A 23,327-nucleotide genomic window follows, 5' to 3' on the forward strand; every position below is an offset into this window, starting at 1 on the left:
AACAATTTTAAAAAGCAGTGAGAGGAATCAGTCTACATGACTGGAGGAGTTGTTTTATAGTTACACTAATCGAGAGTGTCGCACTGGTGGAAGTAAGACACACAGATCAATGTAACAGAATAAAAACACAGAAATAGATCCATACAAATACATACAAATCATCTTTGAGAAAAGAGTAAAAGTAGTTCAGTGGAGAAATTTCAGATAGCCTTTTCAATCAGTGTTCCTGGGGGCAGTTGGACATCCATAGGTAAAAAAATGGACCTCAGCCTAAGCCTCATATCTTACATAAAAATTAACTAAAAATAAATTATGAACTCAAATGTAAAATATAAAACTATACAAAAATTTTAGGAAAAAAACCAGAATAAGTCTAGGGTTAGGGACTGAGTTCCTATATTTGACATCAAAAGTACGATCCATAAAATAAAAATTGATAAATTGGACTTCATCAAAATTAAAAACTTTTTTGCTCTGTGAAAGACTCTAAAAAGAGTATGGAAAGACAAGGAAATAGATAGGGAGAAAATATTTGTGAGCTAAGTATTTGATGAAGGATTACTATCTAAAATATATAAAGAACTCTTAAAACTCAACTGAAAAAAAAAAGAGAATACCAACAGAAAATGGGCAAAGACAAACAAACATTTCAACAAAGAGGATATACAGATGGCAAATAAACACATGAAAATATGCTCATCTGTAGATATTAGAAAATGGGAATTAAAACTACAATGAGAGATTACCTATAAGAATAGCTAAAATTAAAAAGTGACAACACGAAATGTTGGCAAGAATGCAGAGAAACTGGGTTACTCATACACTACTGGTGGGAATATAAAATGATAGACCCACCCTGGAAAACAGTATGGCAATTTTGAGAAAAACTAAACATATAACCATGACACAACCTAGCAACTCCCCTCTGGGCATTTATTCCAGAGAAGTGAAAATTTATATTCATACAAAAACCTATATACAAATGTTTGCAGCAGCTTTATTCCTTATAGTCAAAAACTAGAAACAATCCAGATGTCATTTAATAGGTCAATGGTTAAACCGTGGTACACCCATAGCGCGGAATACTACAGGAATGAACTACTGATACACTCAACAACTTATACTGATCTCCAGTGAATTATGCTGAGTGCAAAAGACTAATCCCAGAGGTTACACATACTATATGGTTCCATTTGTGTAATATTCTTGAAATTTAAAAAAAAAAAAATCTGGAAATGAAGGACAGATTAGTGGTTGCCAGGGGTCAAGGACAAGTGGGAGGGTGGGGTGAGACAGAAGTGGGTATGACTAAACAAGGACAACACAGGGATCCTTGTGATGATGGAACTGTTCTGTATCTTGACTTTGTCAATGTCAAATCCTGGTTGTAATACTGTACTATACAGTTTTGCAAGACATTATTATTGGAGAAAATTGGTAAAGGGTATAGGAGGTCTCTATTATTTCTTATAATGCATGTTAATTCTACAATTACCTCAAAACAAAAAGCTTAATTAAAAAAGAAAAAACTAGAATAAACCCATAAATCATATTATTTATTGAGCACCTGCTGCTGTATGGCCATGCCCCATGGGAGGTACTCACATGAATATTATTTAATCTTCATAAACTCTATAAAGATTATGCTATTTCCTAAACCATCTTTCTGGAATACTGATTCTTTGTGACATTAACAGCATTCCTTGAATAGTGTTTTGTAAAAAGGGTTCTGAGTCAACTAGTCTGAGAAGCACAAAAACAGTTTTTGTTTTTACTGTAGGACTTCTCAAGGCAATATACTAAGGTACGTTATAAAATTCAAAAGGAAGCCATCATACACAGCTTTCCTCAAATTAATTTTGGAACATTTGTTTTTACATAATGCCTGTTAACAACTTGCATAAAGAACTAGTATTCCTTACCTTATGCCACAATAAATGTTGGTTTATAGTTTTCTATTTTTTTTTTAATTTTTTTTTTTCAACGTTTTTTATTTATTTTTGGGACAGAGAGAGACAGAGCATGAACGGGGGAGGGGCAGAGAGAGAGGGAGACACAGAATCGGAAGCAGGCTCCAGGCTCCGAGCCATCAGCCCAGAGCCCGACGCGGGGCTCGAACTCACGGACCGCGAGATCGTGACCTGGCTGAAGTCGGACGCTTAACCGACTGCGCCACCCAGGCGCCCCTATAGTTTTCTATTAATATCCCTGCTGGTGCTGCATTTTATGTCTCATTTCAATTTAGCCTATAGATTTATGGTCCAAATTACTTACCATGTAACAATATAAATAGATCGAAGTACTAATGTGAAGACCAACATTCCATACATAACCTGAATAAGAAAAGAAAAATGAAGTCAGTAAAATCACTATTCTTTGGCAAAGGAAGTATATTTTGCCTACAAAAATAGCCCTCAATAAAATAAAACATTTACTATCATTTGTTACATTTAAAGAACAGAATTTTAGCAGGTATCTTCTCCCATTCCAAAGGTTGCCTTTCAGTGTTGCTGACAGTTTCCTTTGCTGTGCAGAAGCTTTTTATTTTGATGAAGTCCCAATAGTCTATTTTTGCATTTGCTTCTCTTGCAAAAACATATCTAGAAAGAAGGTGCTACCACGGATATCAAAAAGGTTACTGCCTGTGCTCTCCTCTAGGATTTTTATGGTTTCAAGTCTCACATTTAGGTCTTTAATCCATTTTGAATTTATTTTTGTGCAGGGTGTGAGAAAATGGTCCAGTTTCATTCTTTTGCATGTGGCTGTCCAGTTTCCCTAACACCATTTGTTGAAGAGACTGTCTTTTTCCCACTGGATATTCTTTCCTGCTTTATCAAAGATTAATTGACCATATAGTTGTGGGTTTATTTCTTAGTTTTCTATTCTGTTCCACCGATCTATGTGTCTTTTTTGTGCCAGTAGCATATTGTTTTGATTGCTACAGCTTTGTAAGGTAACTTGAAGTCCAGAATTGTAATGCCTCTAGCTTTGCTTTTCTTCTTCAAGGTTGCTTTTGGCTATTCAGGGTCTTTTGCGGTTCCACACAAATTGTAGGATTATCTGATAAAGGGTTAGTATCCAACATATATAAAAATACTTATAAAACTCCACACCCCGAAACCCAATAATCCAATTTAAAAATGGGCAGAGGGTATGAATAGACCTTTCTCCAAAGAAGCAGCATATAGATGGCCAACAGACACATAAAAAGATGCTCAACATCATTTGTCATCAGGGAAATACAAATCAAAACTATAATGAGATATCACCTCACACCTTTCAGAATGGCTAACCTCAACACTACAAGAAACAACAGGTGGTGGTGAGAAAGAAACAACAAGTGTGGTGGAGAAAGAAACAACAAAGGGAACTTTCGTGCACTGTTGGTGGGAATGCAACTGGTGCAGCCCCTTTGGAAAACAGCATGGAGGTTCCTCAAAAAGCTAAAAATAGAACTATTCTATGATCCAGCAATTGCACCACTAGGTATTTACCCAAAGAATACAAAAATACTAATTCAAAGGGATACATGGACCCTAATGTTAATAACAGCATTATCTCCCACAGCAAAATTATGGAAACAGCCCAAGTACCCACTGACTGATGAATGGATAAAGATGTGGTATATGGAGTGGGAGCTAGAATGACAGTGTAGTAGGAGGACCCTAGGCTTGCCTCGTCCCTCCAGCATAGCTAGATAACTATCAAACATTCTCAATACCCAAGAAATAGACCTGTGGACAGATAAACTGTACAACCAGAGAGAGAGAAAAGGCCACAGGAAGGTAGGGCGTGCAGAGATGTGGTTTGGGGGAGAAATGGATCATGGGTGCTGCAGAGGGGAGGGAGCCCTGGTTGCAGAGAAAGATGAGATAGAGAGGAGAGCACAGGAATGCACACAAGAATACTTTCCCAAACCTACTGGATGGAAAAATTAGAGGGGTGATTTTTGTGAGTTTTTTTAATAAGCAGGGCTCAAAGACTAGAGTTTTGGAGATCTGTGGGCTTGTCTAGGATAGGGACCCGAGGGTACTGTCTTGCTCCTGTAGTGAAGGCAGGCAAGTGCTCCTGGGCAGAAAGCATGATCTGAGGATCACCTGGGGCACATGGGGAGATGACTGTTCCCTTTTCTTGGAGCGTATCTGTGAGAGGTGGCATTGCCTCTCTGGGGACAAAGAGCCAGATGGCACCATTTCGCTCCCCTACCCCTCATCATAGGTGCAGAGACACTCGCTGTGGGTGGCTAACCTGGACAATGGGTGTTTAGTTGCTTTGCTCCTGGCTCTGGCGCAGCTGCCCTTCTGGGACAAACCTGCACTGGTCCCAGTGTAATGCGACCCTCACCCAGAAGACCAGCATGAGTCCCTGCCACACCAGATTCCTAAAGTTTGGAGTTTTGAGAGGCAGCAGGCTTGGCTATGACAGAGCACAATGGACACTGTGCTGTTCCAGGCAGGCAAGCAACCTGGAGACAGACAGTGTGAAAATGGCGATCTAAAAACACACAGGACAGACAAGGGTTAATTATTCATTCTTCTGGGAGGGCTTCTCTGAAAGCAGCAAGGGTAGCCTTCCCTCCCTGGGGACCAAGGAGGTGGCTCATACCATTTCTTTCCCCCGCTCCTTAGCATAAACCAACTTTAGTAAACAGCACAGCACCAACACTAGCTGCCTAATGCTTATACCAGGTCCCACCCCTCTGTGATCCACTGGTAATGCTCTTCTTGGCAGGTGTGCTTAAGCAACAGTGCAGCAAGCTGCTTCCTGGAAGACCAGCACAAACTCCCACACGCACATCTACTGACTACAGCATTCTGCAAAGCTTCTGTTCTGGTGGAAATAGCATCAGGTCTCATTTAACAAGCAGAACAGAACACACCTAGTTAAAACTCACCACACTCTGGTCAAGGACCGAACACTGTCCATTGCAGGCAAGGAAAGCCTCTACAGACAACTGACCTGAGGGACAGACCAGCCAAAACACAGTAGCAGAGTGGACGCAACACACACCAGAGACACTTCCTGAAGTGCCAGGCCCTGCACATTACATGATCTCTTCTTCATAAAGCTATTACTCAAAGACGCAGGAAACATAACAGGATTTATACCATACAGAAGACAAAGACCTAGAGAAAATGCCACGATGGAGGAATTCATTCCAAAAGAAAGAACAAGAAAAGGTCACAGCCAGAGCTCTAATCGAAACAGACAAAATTAACATTCTGCAGAATTTAAAGCAAGAATCATAGAATACTCACTGGGCTTGAGAAAAGTATGGAAGACATTAGGGAGACCCTTACTGCAGAGATAAAAGAGCTAAAAAACAATCAGGCAGAAATGAAAAATGCAGTATCTAAGATTCAAAACCAACTGGATGTAATGACCACAAGGACGGAAGAAGCAGAGGAATGAACAAGTGAGACAGGATAGAATTATGTTAAATATTGAAGCTGAACAAAAAAGAGAAAGCAGAATGATCATGAGAGTAGACCTAGAAAACTCAGTGACTCCAAACATAGTAACATTCCTACTATAGGAGTCTCAGAGGGAGAGAGAGAAAAGGGGGAAGAAGGTTTATTTGCAAACAGCAAAAAACTTCCCTATCTGGGGAAGGAAAGAGACATCCAGGAGGCACAGAGAACTCCCACCAAAATCAACAAAAGCAGGCCAACAGCAAGACATACTGTAGTTAAATTTGTAAAATATAGTGATAAAGTAAATGTGATATGTATGTGTATACACACACACACACACACACACACACATATATACATAAAATGGAATATTACTCAGCCACAAAAAAGAATGAAATCTTGCCATTTGTGATGACATGGATGGTGTTAGAGAGTATTATGCCAGGTGAAATAAGTCAGAGAAAGACAAATACCATATGATTTCACTCATATGTGAAAGGCTGTTTTATATACATATAAACAAACATTTTTTGTATACTGTTTTTGTATCATGTGACTTTGCTTTTTCAAATCTCTTCAAATTCTAATAATTTATCTGTAGATTCTTTAGATTTTCTATGTATACATTTGTGTATCAGTTGTGAATATTTTTTTCATCCTACTAAACCCTACAGTACAATATGTATAGAACTACTGATAACAAGCACTGCCATCTCACACTTGATCTCAAAGGGAAAAATTTCAATAGTTCATCACTAAATGTAATATTGGTGGTAGGCTTAAATTTTTTTTTAAATACTCTTTATCAGATTAAAAAGATCTTTGGTATGTCTGATTTGCTCTAAGGGTTTTTAAAATAAATTAATATTTTATCAAATACTTTTTCTGCATCTCTTGAAATAATTATATAATTTTTCTCATTTAATCTTTGAATATGATTTTCTGATACTGGTTAATAGTCTACCCAACTTTATCTTCCTGGGATACATACAACTTAGGCATGATGTTTTATCTTTTTTTTTTGGATTTGGTTTGCAAATATTTTGCTTAGGACCTCTACCTAATTAATTTTAACTCTTTTATACTGTTCTTGGTATTAAAGTTTTGCTAGCCTCATACATGAGTTGGAGAGTAGCTCTCCTTTTCTGTTCTCTACGAGAATCTGTTTAACATTGGAATTATTTCTTCTTTCACTGTGTGGTAGAACATTCTAGTGAAGTTATATTTGTGGGTAGATTTCTGACTACTGATTCAATTACTTTTAATGGTTATAGGACAATTCAGATTTTCTATTCTTTTTTCTTTAAAGGTTGGAAAGATTCTTTTTTTTTAAAGCTTACTTATTTTGAGAGAGAGAGAGAGAGAGAGAGAGAGAGAGAGAGAGAGAGAGAGAGAATCCCAAGCAGGCTCCACATTGTCAGTGCAGAGGCCAACATGTGCCTTGAATCCATGAACCATGAGATTATGACCTGCTGAAATCAAGAGCTGGATGCTTAACTGACTGAACTACACAGGTGCCCCCAGATTTTCTATTCTTTATTAAATTTCTGCAGGTTACACTTCTTCTAGGAATCTGTCTACCTAAAAAAAAATACAATTTGAAATTTATTGGCATAAAGCTCCTCATAATATTCTTAACTTTTTAATGCCTGTGGATTTTTATGTGATATCCCCCTTTCATTTCTGATATTATTTGTGCTTGTCTTTTCCCTCATTAGTCAAATTCACCAAGGATATGTTCATTTTATTTGTTTTTTGAAGAAGCAACTTATGGCTTTGCTGATTTTATCTATGGTATATTTGTTTTCTGTTGTATTCATTTTTGCTTTTTATCTTTCCCAGTTTCTTGAAATATATGCCAAAACTCCCCTTGTTGGCTTTTTTTCCTTTTCTTTTTTGGTATATATGTTTTAAGGCTAGATATTTCTCTACAAGTATTAATTTTGCCAAGTCCTACAAGTTTTAATATGTATTTTCTTTCATTATGATTCAGTTCAAAATATTTTCCGATTTCTATGATTTTCTCTGATCCATGTGTTATTTAAAATTGTATTACTTATATTTGACATAGTTGCATTATAGTCAAAAAAATTTTTTTTAATTTACATCCAAGTTAGCTTATAGTGCAACAGTGATTTCAGGAGTAGATTCCTTAATGCTCCTTACCTATTTAGCCCATCTCCCCTCCCACAACCCCTCTAGTAACCCTCCATTTGTTCTCCATATATTCTCATTCTAATCCTTTGAAATTTAAGATGCTATGTGGGCAAGTATATGGTCAATTTTTGTAAATGTTCTCTAAAGACTTGAGAAAACGTGTTTTTCCAACTGTTGGATGCAGTTTACATTTGGGTTATGGGTCAAGTTTCTTAATCATGTTTTTAAATCTTTTATATCCTCTATCATTTAATGAAAGGTATGCATTAAAATCACCTAAGATTATAGATTTGTCTATTTTTCTTTTAGTTCTGTCAATTTTTGCATTATATACTTGAGAATTATATGTATTAGAGATACAAATTTTAAATTATCATAATTTTCTGATGAACATTTTTAATATTTATTAGTAATCTCTTCTTAATAGAAGTCCTTTTTCCTTAAAGTCTGTTTTGTCTGATAACAAAACTATACCACATATATATAACACAATTATGCTTAGTGTTTGTATGGCACATATTTTTCCATACTTTCACTTTCAACCCTTCCACATCTTGATGTTTCAGGTGGACTCTTTTATAAGGCCTTGCTATGACTTCTGCCTATTACTTATGGTCTCTCTACAATAGTAGACGACAACAAATATTTATTGAGCATTGTACTAGACCATGGGGATATAACGGTGTGGAGTAAAGGGTTAATATCAAGCATTGACTGCTGTAGGCCTGGTTGAGAATGACCTCAGTCTTCCATCCTTGAATACAACAGTTAAGATAAATGAAAATGTTATGTTTGCTTCAGTTGTGAAGGATTGCACCTAGGTTGGAGGCTTGGGGTCTGCATGAGAACAGTATGAAAGGTGCTCATCATAAAGAATGGTAGGAAGGGTGCCAGGTCCAACTCTTGATTTTGGCTCAGGTCATGATCTCAGGGTGGTGGGACTGAGCCCTGTGTGGGGCTCTGCACTGAGCGTGGAGCCTGCTTAAGATTCTCTTTCTCTCAATGAAATATGGCCCTTTGTAGCAACATGGATGGAACTGGAGAGTGTTATGCTAAGTGAAATAAGCCATACAGAGAAAGACAGATACCATATGGTTTCACTCTTATGTGGATCCTGAGAAACTTAACAGAAACCCATGGGGGAGGGGAAGGAAAAAAAAAAAAAAAGAGGTTAGAGTAGAAGAGAGCCAAAGCATAAGAGACTCTTAAAAACTGAGAACAAACTGAGGGTTGATGGGAGGTGGGAGGGAGGGGAGAGTGGGGGATGGGTATTGAGGAGGGCACCTTTTGGGATGAGCACTGGGTGTTATATGGAAACGAACTTGACAATAAACTTCATATATTTAAAAAATTTTTAAAAAAAGATTCTCTTTCTCTCTCTCTCTCTCTCTCCCCCTCCCTCCCTCCTCCCCTCTATCCTGCTTGAGCTCTAAAAAAAAAGGAAGGAAGGAAGGAAGGAAGGAAGGAAGGAAGGAAGGAAGGAAGGAAGGAAGAAAGAAAGAAAGAAAGAAAGAAAGAAAGAAAGAAAGAAAGAAAGAAAGAAAGAAAGAAAGAAAGAAAGAAAGAAAGAAAAATTTTTTTAAATTAAAAAAAAAAAGGATGGTAAGCAAAAGGGGCTGTAGCTTCCATGTGTTACAGTGCCCTCCACTACACTTAGCTCTCATCCCTGGCAGCTGTGCATAACTTAGGTGGATGAAAGGTCAAAAAGAATCTGTATATAAGTAGCTCTGGATCTCTTGATGAGATGAAAATGTTGTATTTGTTATATTTTCCACCTTGTATCCCTCTATAGAGCTAAATGAACACAGCATTAAATTAAAGCCGATTAGAGGCTGTCTGCCAGCTTGAATCTGTAACTGCAGCCATGGTGCTCTACTGGTGAACCACAAAGGCATCAATCCCTGCCCTCACAGCAAATGCTCTCACACAATCTAGTGTGAAAAGAGATAAGTAATCAGGCAATTAAAAATATAGTATTTAACTCTGTGACAAGAGCTATACAGAGTATTTTGTAAGTACATACAAAAGCCACCTAATCTAGACTTAGGCAGATCAAAAAGACTTTTATGGAGGATATGATTTTTCATTTTATAATTGAAGCATTAGAAGCATAATTAATAATAAGCAAAATATTGTTTAATAGTTTATTTATTTTTGAGACAGAGACAGAGCATGAGTGGGGGAGGGGGGAAAGAGAGAGGGAGACACAGAATCTGAAGCAGGCTCCAGGCTCTGAGTTGTTAGCACGGAGCCCGACGTGGGGTTCGAACTCCCGGGCCGTGAGATCATGACCTGAGCTGAAGTCGGACGCTCAACCGACTGAGCCACCCAGGTGCCCCAATAATAACCAAAATATTATTAAGAGAAGCTGGAGGAAAGTAACTGGCATAGCTTATATTTTGGGGACTAGAAGAAAGTAAGGATGTCTAGAATATGCTGTTGGAGTGAAGAGTGGGAAAAATGAAGTCAGAAAGGTAAGCACAGGTTTAAACTGGCTTTTCAGGTCATGTTAAAGAGTTGAACTTTATCTTAAAAGTAAAGGGAAGTCAATGGAAGTTTCAGCAATAGTGCAACATGATCACTTGTGTTTTAGAAAGATATCCCACTTGCTGGGTGGAGAATGAATTAAAGGGAGACAAGACTGATAGAAAACAAACCAATGGCAAGGTACTACAGTAACCTAGGTGAGTAATGGGACCTGAACCAAGGTACTATCAGTGGGAATGGGAGAGAAATGGACAGATTAAAGAGATATTTAGGGCTTAGACTGATAATCAATTTGATATGGAAGTTAGGAAGAGTTGGGAAAGTCAATGATGGCCTGGTTTATGACTTTAGCAGTTAGGGTCCATGGTGAAACTGCTCCTTGGGTTAGGGACTACAAGAAGAGAAGAAATACTGGAGAGAAAAATGGTGATTTCATTTCTAGATAGGTTCAGACTCTGATGTCAGTGATATATTCATGTAGAGATCTCTAGCAGATGTTAGATATCTGGGTCTAAATCTTAGAAGAAAGTATCTGAGCTGAAGAAACAGATTTATGAACCATCACTATACAGAAGTCAATGGATTGTTCAGAGTATGTTAAAGACATCAAATAATGAATAAGGAAGAGACTATACTCTTGCAGTGTAAGAGGGCTTTTCCAGATTAATTTTCTTCTTTCCACAAGCACGTCTATCCCATACATTCTGACTTTCTCCTAGGATCTGTGGCAGACCTTGCTAGTACCTACTCAGTATCCATTCTTTTTTTCTTTTTTTTTTTTTGGTCTTTACAGAAGACATTTTATCCAGTCGACAATATGTCCAGCTATATAAGCTTGATTTCTCAGTCTCTCTTGCAGCTAGAGATAGACACAGGACCTTCACAACTTTTTTCTATGCATATTCTAGTATTAGTTATTTTTACGTAAAAAAAAAAAAAAAACAAATAGAATACATACTTGTTTGCTCCTTGTAATTTTCACCTAAAATTATTTTCATTCTTTTAAAAAATGGATCTTTATGATAATAAATTGAATTCCAAAGTAATCTGCTACAGGGTCATCATCATACCACGGAAGGAATATGGGCTTTGGAATAAAAAAGACCTGGGTTCAATTTCCAGCTCTGCTAGTAACTAGGTGAGAATCACTGGACAAATCATTTAACTTTTCTGACTCTTGGTTACCTCACCTATAAAATGAAGATGGTAATTTCTGTACAGGTTTGTTGATATTTACTAAGATAATAGTAGTTAAGTCTATATAAACTGTATGAAAGAATATATAATACTCAGCACAAAGCAGACGCTCAAAAATGTCAGCTTCTTTTGCTTCTTTTCCAAGTGTGCTTACATTGGAATTTCCTTACATTCCTAATTTGTAATAAAATGGCACAAACATAACAGAATAAAATGTAAATAATAGTTATTTGCTTGAGTTATCTGCTTAAGTCCCTGTTTTTCAAACTGTTTATATAGTGTGTTGTTTCTTAAAAACCTTGAGGGTCTGGGGCGCCTGGGTGGCTCAGTCGGTTGAGTGGCCAACTTCGGCTCAGGTCATGATCTTGCGGTCCATGAGTTCGAGCCCCGCGTCAGGCTCTGTGCTGACAGCTCAGAGCCTGGAGCCTGTTTCAGATTCTGTGTCTCCCTCTCTCTGACCCTCCCCCCGTTCATGCTCTGTCTCTCTCTGTCTCAAAAATAAATAAACGTTAAAAAAAAAATTTAAAAACCTTGAGGGTCAAATCAGAAGGGAGAGTAGTAAAATACTAACATGTCAAGTCTAGAAATAATCTCTAGGAGACATCTACTTTGGCAGGAAGATTTTAAGCAATAGTACTCTTTGAGATAACAGAGGAGATCTCATCTGAGATATTCAATTACTGATTTATCAATTAGCTTAAAGAAGGTTTACTAACTTAAAAGTTCTTTTAATCTATTTTCATGTATACTTTTTTAATGTTTTCTTAAGATATATTAATATTTCTACTGAATGTGGCAGACATATGATTTTATTATTACCCTTTGCAAGGCCATCAAATTAAATAAATAGCATTTGGCTCTCTTTTGGAGATGTCTGGATCACTTTGGATTTAAATCAGTAAGTAGAATTGTTATCAGTATTCTCTCCCTCAAGGAAGCTAATCTGGTTAGCAAGATAACCATCCTGGCTGTGACAGATACTTTTACAGTGTTTATTAACTCTTTCCTTCTAATTGTATACCCCACATATCTCTCTAGGCCCTACTCAAATACCTCCTTTTAGAAGCTTTCTGTGATTATCATAGACAGAAACTTTCCTGTGTCATCTTACTTCTTCATATGTGTTTTTAGTGTCATATTATATTGCCTTATACTTTTCCTTGTATATTATTTTTATATTATCCTTGTGAAATAATCCCTCGCCTTATCTTAAACATTTTATAGATGAGACACTGAAGAATAGGCACAACAAGAAATTTGTCCATGGATAACAAAAGTGTTAAGAAATCTGAGATTCCTGGGTGAGTCAGATTCCTGACTCAGTCGGTTAAGTGTCTGACTTAGGCTAAGGTCATGATTTCATGGTTCGTGGGTTTGAACCCCACGTCGGGCTCTGTGCTGACAGCTGGAGCCTGGATCCTGCTTCAGATTCTGTGTCCTCCTCTCTCTGTCTCTGACCCTCCCCTGCTTGCACTTTGTCTCTCTCTCTCTCTCTCTCTCTCTCAAAAATAAACAAACATTAAAAAAAAATACAAGATTCCAAACTTCAAGCCATCAAAGTGGTAAGAAATCGAGATTCCAAACACTCAAGCCAGAGCTCCTTTAGATTAGATAACATTACTCTCTTCCCTCTTTTTCCATTTATTTTTAAGATCTTGAGACTTACTGTAAATTTTGTCACAAATTCCAAAACAATTTTTCCAATTACAAATTTCAAAACCATTTTTCTAAGTCTCTGTACATATTAACAGTGATATGAAAGAATGAGTGATACTCTACAAATTTTGACAGAGTTTCTCAGAAAAAGCAGTTCTCTTTTCTTAAGAATGACACCAAGAAACTAATCAGGGATAGATTTTTTTAAGCCATTAAGTATAAATAAAAAATATCAATTCTGGGGTGCCTGGCTGGGTGATTTGGTAGAAGCATGACTCTTGATCTCAGGGTTGTGAGTTCAAGTCCCACGTTGAGTGCAGAGCTCACGTAAAAAGAAGAAAATCAATTCTAATTACTTAACAGGTCAGCATAGGATATTCTAGATTAGACTTTGGGACAAAGGCCTGTTCAAATAAAGCTTTACCAATAGCAGGAAATATAGTGGGCCATCTTCCCTATCTTGCTTTTCAATATAAGAGGAAGAAATAATTCAGCTATACGTAACAGATGTATTTTATAGCCTTATTCTGAGTCACCCAAGCAGACAGATTGCACCCTGGTTAGCACTGCTTTTACACATTATGAGATGTACATACTATAAATGTTTAAAAAAATTTTTTTAGCATTTGTTTAGTTTTGAGAGACAGAGAAAGACAGAGTGCAAGCAGGGGAGGGGCAGAGAGAGAGGGGGTACTGAATCTGAAGCAGGTTCCAGGTTCTGAGCTGTCAGCCTAGAGCCCAACACGAGTCTCAAACCCATAAACCGCGAGATCATGACCTGAGCTGAAGTCAGACGCTTAACCAACTGAGCCACCCAGGCCCCTATAAATATTTTTTTACAAGTCTATCTTCCTGACCAGCGAGTTCCTTGAGACCAGCGACCCTGTCTCATTTGCTTTGGTTTATTAATATTAATTAACATTTACTGAGTACTTCCCATGGTAGGAGATATACGTTATCTCATTTTTTTATTGATTTATTTTTAAAAATATTTTATTTTTAAGTAATCTCTACACCCCTCACAGCGCTCAGTTACAACCCAAAGATCAAGAGTCGCATGTTCTACCAACTGAGCACCCTTGTATTAGCTCATTTAATCCTCAGACAACCTTAGGAAATTATTATACCAATTTTAGAGACACAGTATAATGAGCTCTTAAGAGCAGGGACCTTATTATTTTCTTCAATAGTGTATCTCTTATACCTAGTACCATTCCTGGCATATTGAAGGCACTTAAAAAGTATTTGTGGAATAATGAGGAAACCAAAGCTCAAAGAAGTTAAGTAACTTGTCCAGTGTATACAGCTAGTAATTGGAGAGACCAGATTTAAATCCGGGTCCGCCTGACTTTATCTTCAAATTTTTGTTCTATTGCCTCTCTATTTCCAACTTCCAGCTCAGTATTTGGCACTGAGAAGGCACACAGTGGACATCTGTTGAAAGAATGTCTTCTGCTTTCAGACTACTTCTCCATTTCACCCTCGCATTCCTCTACTTCTTTACTTCTCTCCTGAGAAGGCCGAAGATAAAACACAGAACTATAAGCTTTCATCCTGCCTCCCTTCCTATCAGCATACATCCATACATACCACTATCCACAGAGAAAAAAAAATTATTACTGGGAAAAGAACACATGAAAGTTGCAGCAGGGGAAGTTAGGCAAAAATAGTTTGATACTTTTATTACATAACCATAGTATAAAATAGATCTAAAACACAAAATGGAAAATGGATGGTCATAAACTTACAAAAACTAACCTCAAATTTCCGAATTTTATTTTTTTGTGGCTATGTTTTTTCTTTCTTATAAAGACAAATAAGAAATTTACGAAAGCCGAAGTCTTCTTATAAATAAACTTCATTCTTTATGCTGTGCCAATAAATCTTTCTAAATAAAGAGGTAATTCCATAATGACCTACTTTAAGCTCAAACAAACAGGAAAGTGAAGATGTCCTCTCTTATAACACCTACTTTCAGCTTGTCTGTAGAAAAATAATGTGGCACAATAATGTGGTTTTGGAATTTGTTTCAAAAAACAGATTTCAGTTAGATGATTATCATCTAGTTCAAGTTTAAAAAGTTACAGGAACACTTACTTTTTATATAAGCACAAAATATTCTAAAATTACAAGGCTTCTGATAATGTGTCCTTATTTATGTATTGTTTGTTTGTTTGTTGGCTTTTTAAAAGAATGGTGACAAGAGTCAAACAAACCTAGGTCACAATCCTGGCTCTGTCCCTTAGTAACTGTGTAACTGTTGGGCAAATTCTTAATATCTCTGAGCTCACTTCCCTTAAAATGTGAATAATAATCCCTAATTCGTAGAACTGCTGGAAAGATTAGAGTCTGTGCAGTGATGGGCATAGTGCCAGGCACATGGTAGCACTCAATTAACAAGAGCTCTCTTTATTTAGGGTCTACTACTTGATTTTACTCTGGTTCCACTATGGGATGCACTTAAATCATTATTTCTTATAGCAAAGTTTCCTGTGTTTGCTTTTCTCAATGTAAATTAACCTCCCACCTCAAAAAACTCATTAAAATAGGCATTAGGGGGAAAATATTCAAGGAATTTTCAGTCTATCTTTTCTAGAAAATAGTGTCATAAAGAGGACTTTGTATGTGTATGTGTACAAATCCTCTCTGGTTTTTTTCTGCTTATAAGGAACACTGCACCTGTGTTACTGACTACCAACAGCCAGCTGGGTCTGGGCATTGGTATCCTATAGGCACTTGAGTTTGTTTTAAATACTTTCATAGGACATCTACCACTTTATTTTCAGAAATTATATCTGCATATAATTTACCAGAAAAGGAAATGAAATGCAGACAAGTACTGTTAAACAATTAGGTGTTAATAGTTTTTTAATTTACCTGATGGAATACAGGCTCCTTCACCTTAAGGTAAACCTACAAAATATTAAAAGAAACACATGTGAATGAAGTGCGTTACTGAGGGGGAAGAAAACCTATTCCAGTAATTCTGCAAATCCCAAACCTCCCTGCCTCCTAGTCCTGTTACTTAGATCGGACTCCAGCCATGCAAAACCAGTCAGATTAGGTGGCATGCCACAGAAGGGATAGCAGCTACTGGCGGGTCTCCCCCAGTGCTAGTTTGACCACGGTAAACTAAATGTTTCAAGGCTGTTTTGGACTACTCTGGCTTCTTGGCCTCTGCATCAGCATCAAGGAAGGGCAAAGATGCACACAGTTTACTCATAAGGGCTGAAGAGGGTCTACTGACAATGCCTATAATACAGTTTTTTCTACAACAGAAAGAACACTGGAGTTAAAGACAGGAGTTCAATTTCAGACTCTGCCACTGACTTGCTACATACCTCGAGCAAGGACTCACTTAGCCAAAAGACTCGTTTTTTCCTTATCTGGGTAATAGGAATAACAGTGGTGGGGAACAATAAGCTAAAAGACGTGAAAGTGTTCAGCATATAATGCACGCTCAATAACTGAATACATTTATGACAAATTTCTTGTACTTTCTTTTACTTCCAAAGCCTCTAACCCGTCCACCTAGATGCATTCCCAGTTACACAAACCCTAGTTTTAGGTTCCAGTGTCATGTGGGTGATTAAGTGCAATGCCCGTTTTAAGATTCAGCATGCATTTACTGCCCTGTAGGAGTATGCCTTTAAAATGACATGGTAAAGAGTAATCAAAATTCAAATCATAATCCTGGAACGATTCCCATCACTTCCAAGACAAGTCCAAATTTCAAAGCCTTCCATGATCTCACTCCTGACTTTCTGTTCGGCTTCATTGCTCTCCTCTTGTCCCTATTTCATCCTAGGCTCCAAAAAGTACAGCTTCCCCAAATGTGCTACTTCAATACTTCCAGATCTTTAAACATGCTGCTCTTTACTTCGTTCAGAAATCCTCCTCTGCTCGCAAACTTTCATCTTCCAAGATTCAGCTCAAACCATCCCTCTTTCTTGAAGTCTTTTCTGGGTCCTTCTCCACTCAGCAGAAGCTGCCACTCACCCTCCTTCAGGCCCTCACTGACCATGTATAAACATCATGTAATTTGTTGGTTTGTTGCTCTCCCCTACAAGGCAATAATCTCTTTGACAGATATCTCTTTGGCAGATATCTCTATATCCTCATTTAATATAGTGCTGATCTCACAAAATTTTATGTAATTTTACAACTTGGCTACAAAATTTCTTATTCCTGTAGGAAGTTCCTACCCTCACTACAATAACAGCAGACTATTTCTTTTAAGCACCCATACAGCTTTAGTAGGAAGATGTGTATGAGACACTATCTATCTGTAACTCTAAACTCAGTAAGGAAGAATGCTTTTCATCTCTGAAATGTGTTGTCAAAATATTAATTTTCCTTTGTATAGCTTCATATTCTCATTGTTATTAATAAATGAAATGCAAAAGGGCATGCCCTTTAAGACTTTTTTTTTAAGGCAAAAGAATTATGGAGTCCTTACTATGTGCCAAGTATTAATTTTCGTATATGAAATGTACGCTATTATTATCTTCATCGAACAGACAAGGAAAACTAATGCCCAAGTTTGGCCTGTGACTTGCCAAGTGACTTGCCCAAGGTTCCCAGTTAAATGTTGGTTCAAATTTAGATCTAACTGACTCCCAAGCCTGTATTTCCAACCACCGAACTTAGAAAGTGGTCCAGTCTTGGGGCACCTGGGTGGTTCAGTCGGTTGAGCGTCCGGCTTCGGCTCAGGTCATGATCTCACAGTTTGTGACTTCGAGCCCCACATTGGGCTCTGTGCTGACGGCTCAGAGCCTGGAGCCTGTTTCAGATTCTGTGTCTCCCTTTCTCTCTGCTCCTCCCCTGCTCGTGCTCTGTCTCTCTCTCTCTCTCTCAAAAATAAATAAACATTAAAAAAAATTAAAAAAAAAAAAAAAAAGTGGTCCAGTCTTAACTCTGCCACCAATTTTCCGTATGAACTTGGCTGGCCAGACAAGTAAGTCATTAACACTCTCTGGACTTTGTTCTCTTCTTTTTTAAAATAACAGGATTTCCTTTCATCTCTGAAACACTAGGATTTTCTCACAATCAAGGAGTATGTAGTTTATGCAAGGACAGTGCAGGGCAGTGTAGAAGCATAAGAAAATAATGTATCTGTTCTTTCAACCTTCTATTCACCTTCTCAGCTCACTGATAATCTAACTTCTGCCTCCATCAATCTATTGCTGACAGTATGCTTATTATGGTTACTTGGTCTTTTAATTGAAATTTTTATGGGTCAAACTTCAATCTTATTTTACTCAACCTCTCAGTGGCAACTAATACTGTTACTCCTTCTGGAAATCTCTTCATACTTTGTGATATTAGGCTCTCTAGTTTGCCTATGTTTCTGACTACTTGTTCTCACTTTCCTTTGCTGGCTCCATTTCTTCTACCTGACTCTCAAATGTCAGTGTTCCCATGTACAGCATGGTGATTATACCTAATACTGGGCTGAATACTGGCACTTTGCTAAGAAAACAGATTTCAGGTGGTCTTCCCCCCTCCCCCCTCTCTCTCTCTCTCTCTCTCTCTCTCTCTCTCTCTCTCTCACACACACACACACACACACACACGGCAACTATGTGAGAAGCTATGTTAATTAGTTTGCCTATAGTAATCATTTCACTATGCATATCAAATCATCATGCTGTACACCTTGAATGTATAAAACTTTTATTTTTAAAGTGTTGACTCATTGAAATCCTTAGGCGTTATGAAAGTTTGCATAGTGACAGGATGTGAATGTCAAATAGACAAATCAACTGTAACTTTTAGAATTTTAGGGTAAAGTACCATAAATGTATACTCTTGTTTATCTCTGTCAAAAAAAAAAAAAGCGTTCCATAGGGTTGCATCTTTGGTAATTTTAATGGTTCATGCTATCTGTGCCAGTTCATCTGTCCTCACATTTCTAGTACCTCCCATACCCTGACAATTCTCAAACCCACATCTTTAGCTCAGTCTACCTGTTAATAAGCCTCAGGTGTCATTAACATCAGGCATCTCAATCTCAACACATTCCAAATTGAATTTATCTACCTCTACTCTGTGACACAAACCTACTCATTATCTTTCCTGCAAAATCTGCTCTTCCTTGAAGTTTTCCATCTTGGTTAAGAACCTATTATGTACCACGATGGCCAGGCTGTAAACAGAGGCATCATTCTAGACAATTCCTTCTTTTTACCCCATACCCACACCCTCTACTTAGTGGGTCACAAGTCTTATGGATTGTTATTTATGACAGCATCTTTCTTTTTTAAGATTTTATTTTTTTAAGTAATCTCTACACCCAATGTAGGGTTCAAACCGACAATCCAGAGATTAAGAGTCACGCAGCTTTACTGACTGAGCCAGCCAGGTGCCCCTGTGACAGCTTCTTTTCATCCCCACACCTATTTTACTTCAGTCGGAGTCTCATATTTTGCCTAAGCAAATGCAAAAGTCCCTGAGTCTAGCCTCATATTCCTCTAATCCATCCCCTAAAATCAGTCATCTTTCTAACTAACCATGTTCTTCCTCAGCTATGGATCAGTTAATGGCTTCAAATTACCTTGAAGATAAAAATCCCAGTGTATACAAGGGTCTTTATAATCTGACATTTATTTCATTAACTAGACTCATTCACTCATCACCACTTAACATATACTCTAGCCATATTAAATCTCTCCTGTTTCTGCTGGTAGTAATGATTTAATCAGAAAATGAAGTACTCAGTGTAGTATCTGGCACATAGTAAGCGCTTAAAAATGATAGTTTATTATGTTCCAAGGTTCTATGCCTAGGGACGATGTAACAGTCTGTTTAGAAATACTTCATCACATTCTTGCCCCAGGGGCCTGGCAAACTCTTAACCATCAGTTAAAAGCCAGTTAAAAGGAGCTTTCCTTGACAAACCCAAGTAATTTTCATTCATGTGTCTTCTCATCATTTAACTAGTTCTTACCATCATTATTGTAATCATCATCTTTTGATGCAATTCTGTGCTTACATCTTTGATTTCTCTACTTGAATGTATTCCTTAAGCATAGCAACTGCTTCTTCACTGTCTTTGTATTTTCTACTGCTTGATATGATAGGTTTGCAATTCGCATTTGTTGAAATGAATTATCTCTTAATACAAAATGCACTTTACTTGAGGGAAAAAAGCACTAGGATAGGATGAGAAGTGACCATGAACTCATTATCAGGAAAAGGTTAACCATTAAAGTAGTCACAGTAGGCCCAACAGAGCAGAATCAATCACTTTCTTTTAACAAATGGGAGGTACTATGTCCATCCATGAAAAAAAGTTAATTCTTTCCCCATTGCTACTAAATATTTGCCCTTTGACTTTTTCTCCCTTCAAATAAATAAACAAACAAACAAACCGATTTTTAAAAAGTTGTTTCAACTTTTTGTTGAGAAATAACACCTACACAGGAGATAAAGAAACAGTATCTGTGAGTTTTGTGCAGAAACGTTTCAGTTTGAACAGCACGAAGCAAACACTAGAAGTAAAATGTGCCAAACTCCGCACATGGCTGGTTCACATGCTTAATCTCTTAGAAACAAAATATGACTTACTGTGGTTACTATTAAACTGAAAAGAACTAAGATAAAAAGCAGATGGTAGTTTACAGAGTTCTTCATCTTGAAACATTCAAACCTTTAAAAAAATAGAGAAAGAAACTTGTTTTAGAATATGTAACTAGGAAAACAAATAGAATGCTGTTTTAACGCTTGTATACACATCTCTGGATCCAGCGATGCCCCCATTTCCTCCCAAACTCTCATCTTAGAGAATTTGCACTGCCTACTTGCACTTCCGCCAAGACGCTGGGTGAATCAGGAGTAGGCACCTGGCTTAAATTGGAACAATGAGAGGCTCTCTCCTGAAAACTTGGGAGCTTGGGAGCCAGAGACTGAATCAATTAAGTGTACAGAATCCAAGTATAAAGGCTTATGGATTGAAAATCTGATGCTGGTATTTGGGCAGCTAAATTGAATGAACAAGAAGATGAATGAGCAGAGAAGTGATCTGCATGGAGAGAAAAATAAAGCAGATTCAAAGACTTGAGACGATGCGAAGAAGGAATGGGGAGAAGAGCGGGAGACAGAATCTGCCCTTGAGTTGTAGCCAGGCTATACTTCCTGCTATTATGTTTCATCTATTTCCTCATGTCCCTAAAAAAGATAAATCTCTCTGAGCTCAAGCCGGCTTGGGTAGGTTTCTAAATCTTGTGAGCCATTCTGACTAAGGCACGCTATTACAGAAAATATCACTGTATTATAATGGTTTCTTTTACCAGTGTCTCCTCAACCAGATTGTGAACAACTCGTGTGCAGGGATAAAATCTTTTTCTCATGTATCTAATCACTAGGCTCACTTAATCAACTGAGCCACCCAGGCAGCCCTGGCCCACATTATTTCTAAGATCTCTTTTACCTTTAAGTTCTGTTACTTGATGACTTATTAAAAAAAGCTCACCTGAAGGTGTTTTTCTAGATCAGGAGCAGCAAACTACCGCCCAAAGGCTCAAGCTCTTTTTGGGTAAATAACACAGTCACAAGCATTTGTCTACCTATTATCGGGGTGCCTGTAGCTTCAACACTACACAAGCAGAGATGAAGATCAACAGAGACCACAGGCCCACAAAACCTGAAATAATTACTATCTGTCCCTTTACAGAAAAAAATTCAGATGAGCTCTTTTTAATAATATATTTTCTCAAATGATTCTGATTTTTAGATATCTTTAGAAGAAAATATTCTTGAGCTAGCAATGATGATCACATCGAAAAGAACCAGACAACACATCACGTAAGGCTTTAGAGAAGTTTTAAGTACTAGTGCTAGGGAACTGAAGGCATACTTAGAAGGCAAGGTTATTAAACTTGTAGTTCAATTTCCAACTCTGACACTTACCACTACACAGCTTAGGCAAGTCACCTAAGCAGAAGCTCGGCTTATGTCCTTAGAAAAGTTACTAAATCTGTGCTTTACTTCATCATCTATAAAATGAGGATAATACCAATTTACCTTGCACAACTGAGAGAATTAGAGATGGCTTTTACACTGCCTAGCACAATTACAGGTACAAAGGACATAAATATTATTTTTATGGCACATTATATAAAATTTTTACCTAATTTGTATACATTCAGGGTGCCTGGGTGGCTCAGTTGGTTATGCGTCTGACTCTTGATTTTGGCTCAGGTCATGATCTCACGGGTCCATGAGATGGAGTTCCATACTCTCAGCATGAAGCCTGCTTAGGATTCTCTCTCTCTCCCTCTCTCTCTGCCCCTCCCCCGTGCTCTCTAATAAACTTAAAAAATTTTTAAATAAAAATAAATTTGTACGGGCGCCTGGGTGGCTCAGCCGGTTCAATGTCCAACTTCGGCTCAGGTCATGATCTTGCGGTTTGTGAGTTCAGGCCCCGCGTCGGGCTCTGTGCTGACAGCTCAGAGCCTGGAGCTTGCTTCGGATCGATTCTCTGTCTCCCCCTCTCTCTCTCTTCCTTCCCTGCCCACACTCTGTTTCTCTCTCTCTCTCTCAAAAATAAATAAACACTAAAAAAATTAAAAAAAAAATAAATTTGTATACACTCATAACTCAAGGAAAGGCAGACTATGCAAGTCAAATTTAAGTAAGAGTCTATCTAAACTTTTATGAGATCATAAAATTAATAAACAACATTATTATAACTTCCCAGATATTATACTTTACATGAAGATCACAGAAGTTAGAACCTTTTACACTATTACAACCTCCCAGTAATATAACAGGGTTAACTATATTACTTAATTCAGTATGAAGTGAATATGAATTTTAAAATATATCAAACAACTGAATTTTAAACGTTAAGTACTTACATGCAGTACACAAATATACAACAGCTGTAAATCATTGGGAGTTCATCCAATAGCTATAAGAAACAAAGAAAGAGCACTTGAATATTGTAGAGGTGCAATTGTTATGCAAATAAAAATAAAATGTCAGAATGATTATGATAGTCACCTCTTATTATCTAATATCTTTTACTAATTCTTTCATATATTTAACATCTTATTTACTCCGAGTGTTGGGGAAGGCCATTGAAAGGAAGTGACCGTTGGTTGACCTGTGAACTGGACCTGGGCAATTGGGGGCTCTTCACCTTCACCCATCCTTGGAATAGGACTTCTGCTTTTCTTGCTCCCAGAGGCAGTTCCAAGGACATAGACATAGTCTTAGACAATGATGTGGTACCCTTGAGATAGTGATGTGCTGTTGAAAACACCTGCAAGGTATACCTTACTGAACCTAACTAAGGCCTCTTTACGAATGTTTAAGATTCGGTGGGCAGGTGGGGAGACCCATTACTGCCACCCAAGACAAGCCTCGTATGTAAGTACTCTCTGCCTATTAAAACTGCCAACTACCAACCTG

General features: G+C 37.6%; 1 protein-coding gene across 5 annotated transcripts in view; it reads right to left on the reverse strand.

Moving 5' to 3' along the window:
- ACER3 (alkaline ceramidase 3) overlaps positions 1-23,327 on the reverse strand; it is a 175,809-nt gene that overhangs the window by 34,048 nt on the left and 118,434 nt on the right. For all 5 annotated transcript variants that reach the window (XM_058687692.1, XM_058687693.1, XM_058687694.1 and 2 more), the window contains 4 exons: positions 22,772-22,824; positions 20,481-20,562; positions 15,789-15,824; positions 2,275-2,333 (listed from right to left, as the gene is read on the reverse strand). In XM_058687692.1, the coding sequence (XP_058543675.1) occupies positions 2,275-2,333; positions 15,789-15,824; positions 20,481-20,562; positions 22,772-22,824 (230 nt within the window). The remainder of the gene's footprint in view (positions 1-2,274; positions 2,334-15,788; positions 15,825-20,480; positions 20,563-22,771; positions 22,825-23,327) is intronic.

Source organism: Neofelis nebulosa, chromosome 10 (assembly GCF_028018385.1).
Source record: "Neofelis nebulosa isolate mNeoNeb1 chromosome 10, mNeoNeb1.pri, whole genome shotgun sequence".
NCBI lineage: Eukaryota > Metazoa > Chordata > Mammalia > Carnivora > Felidae > Neofelis > Neofelis nebulosa.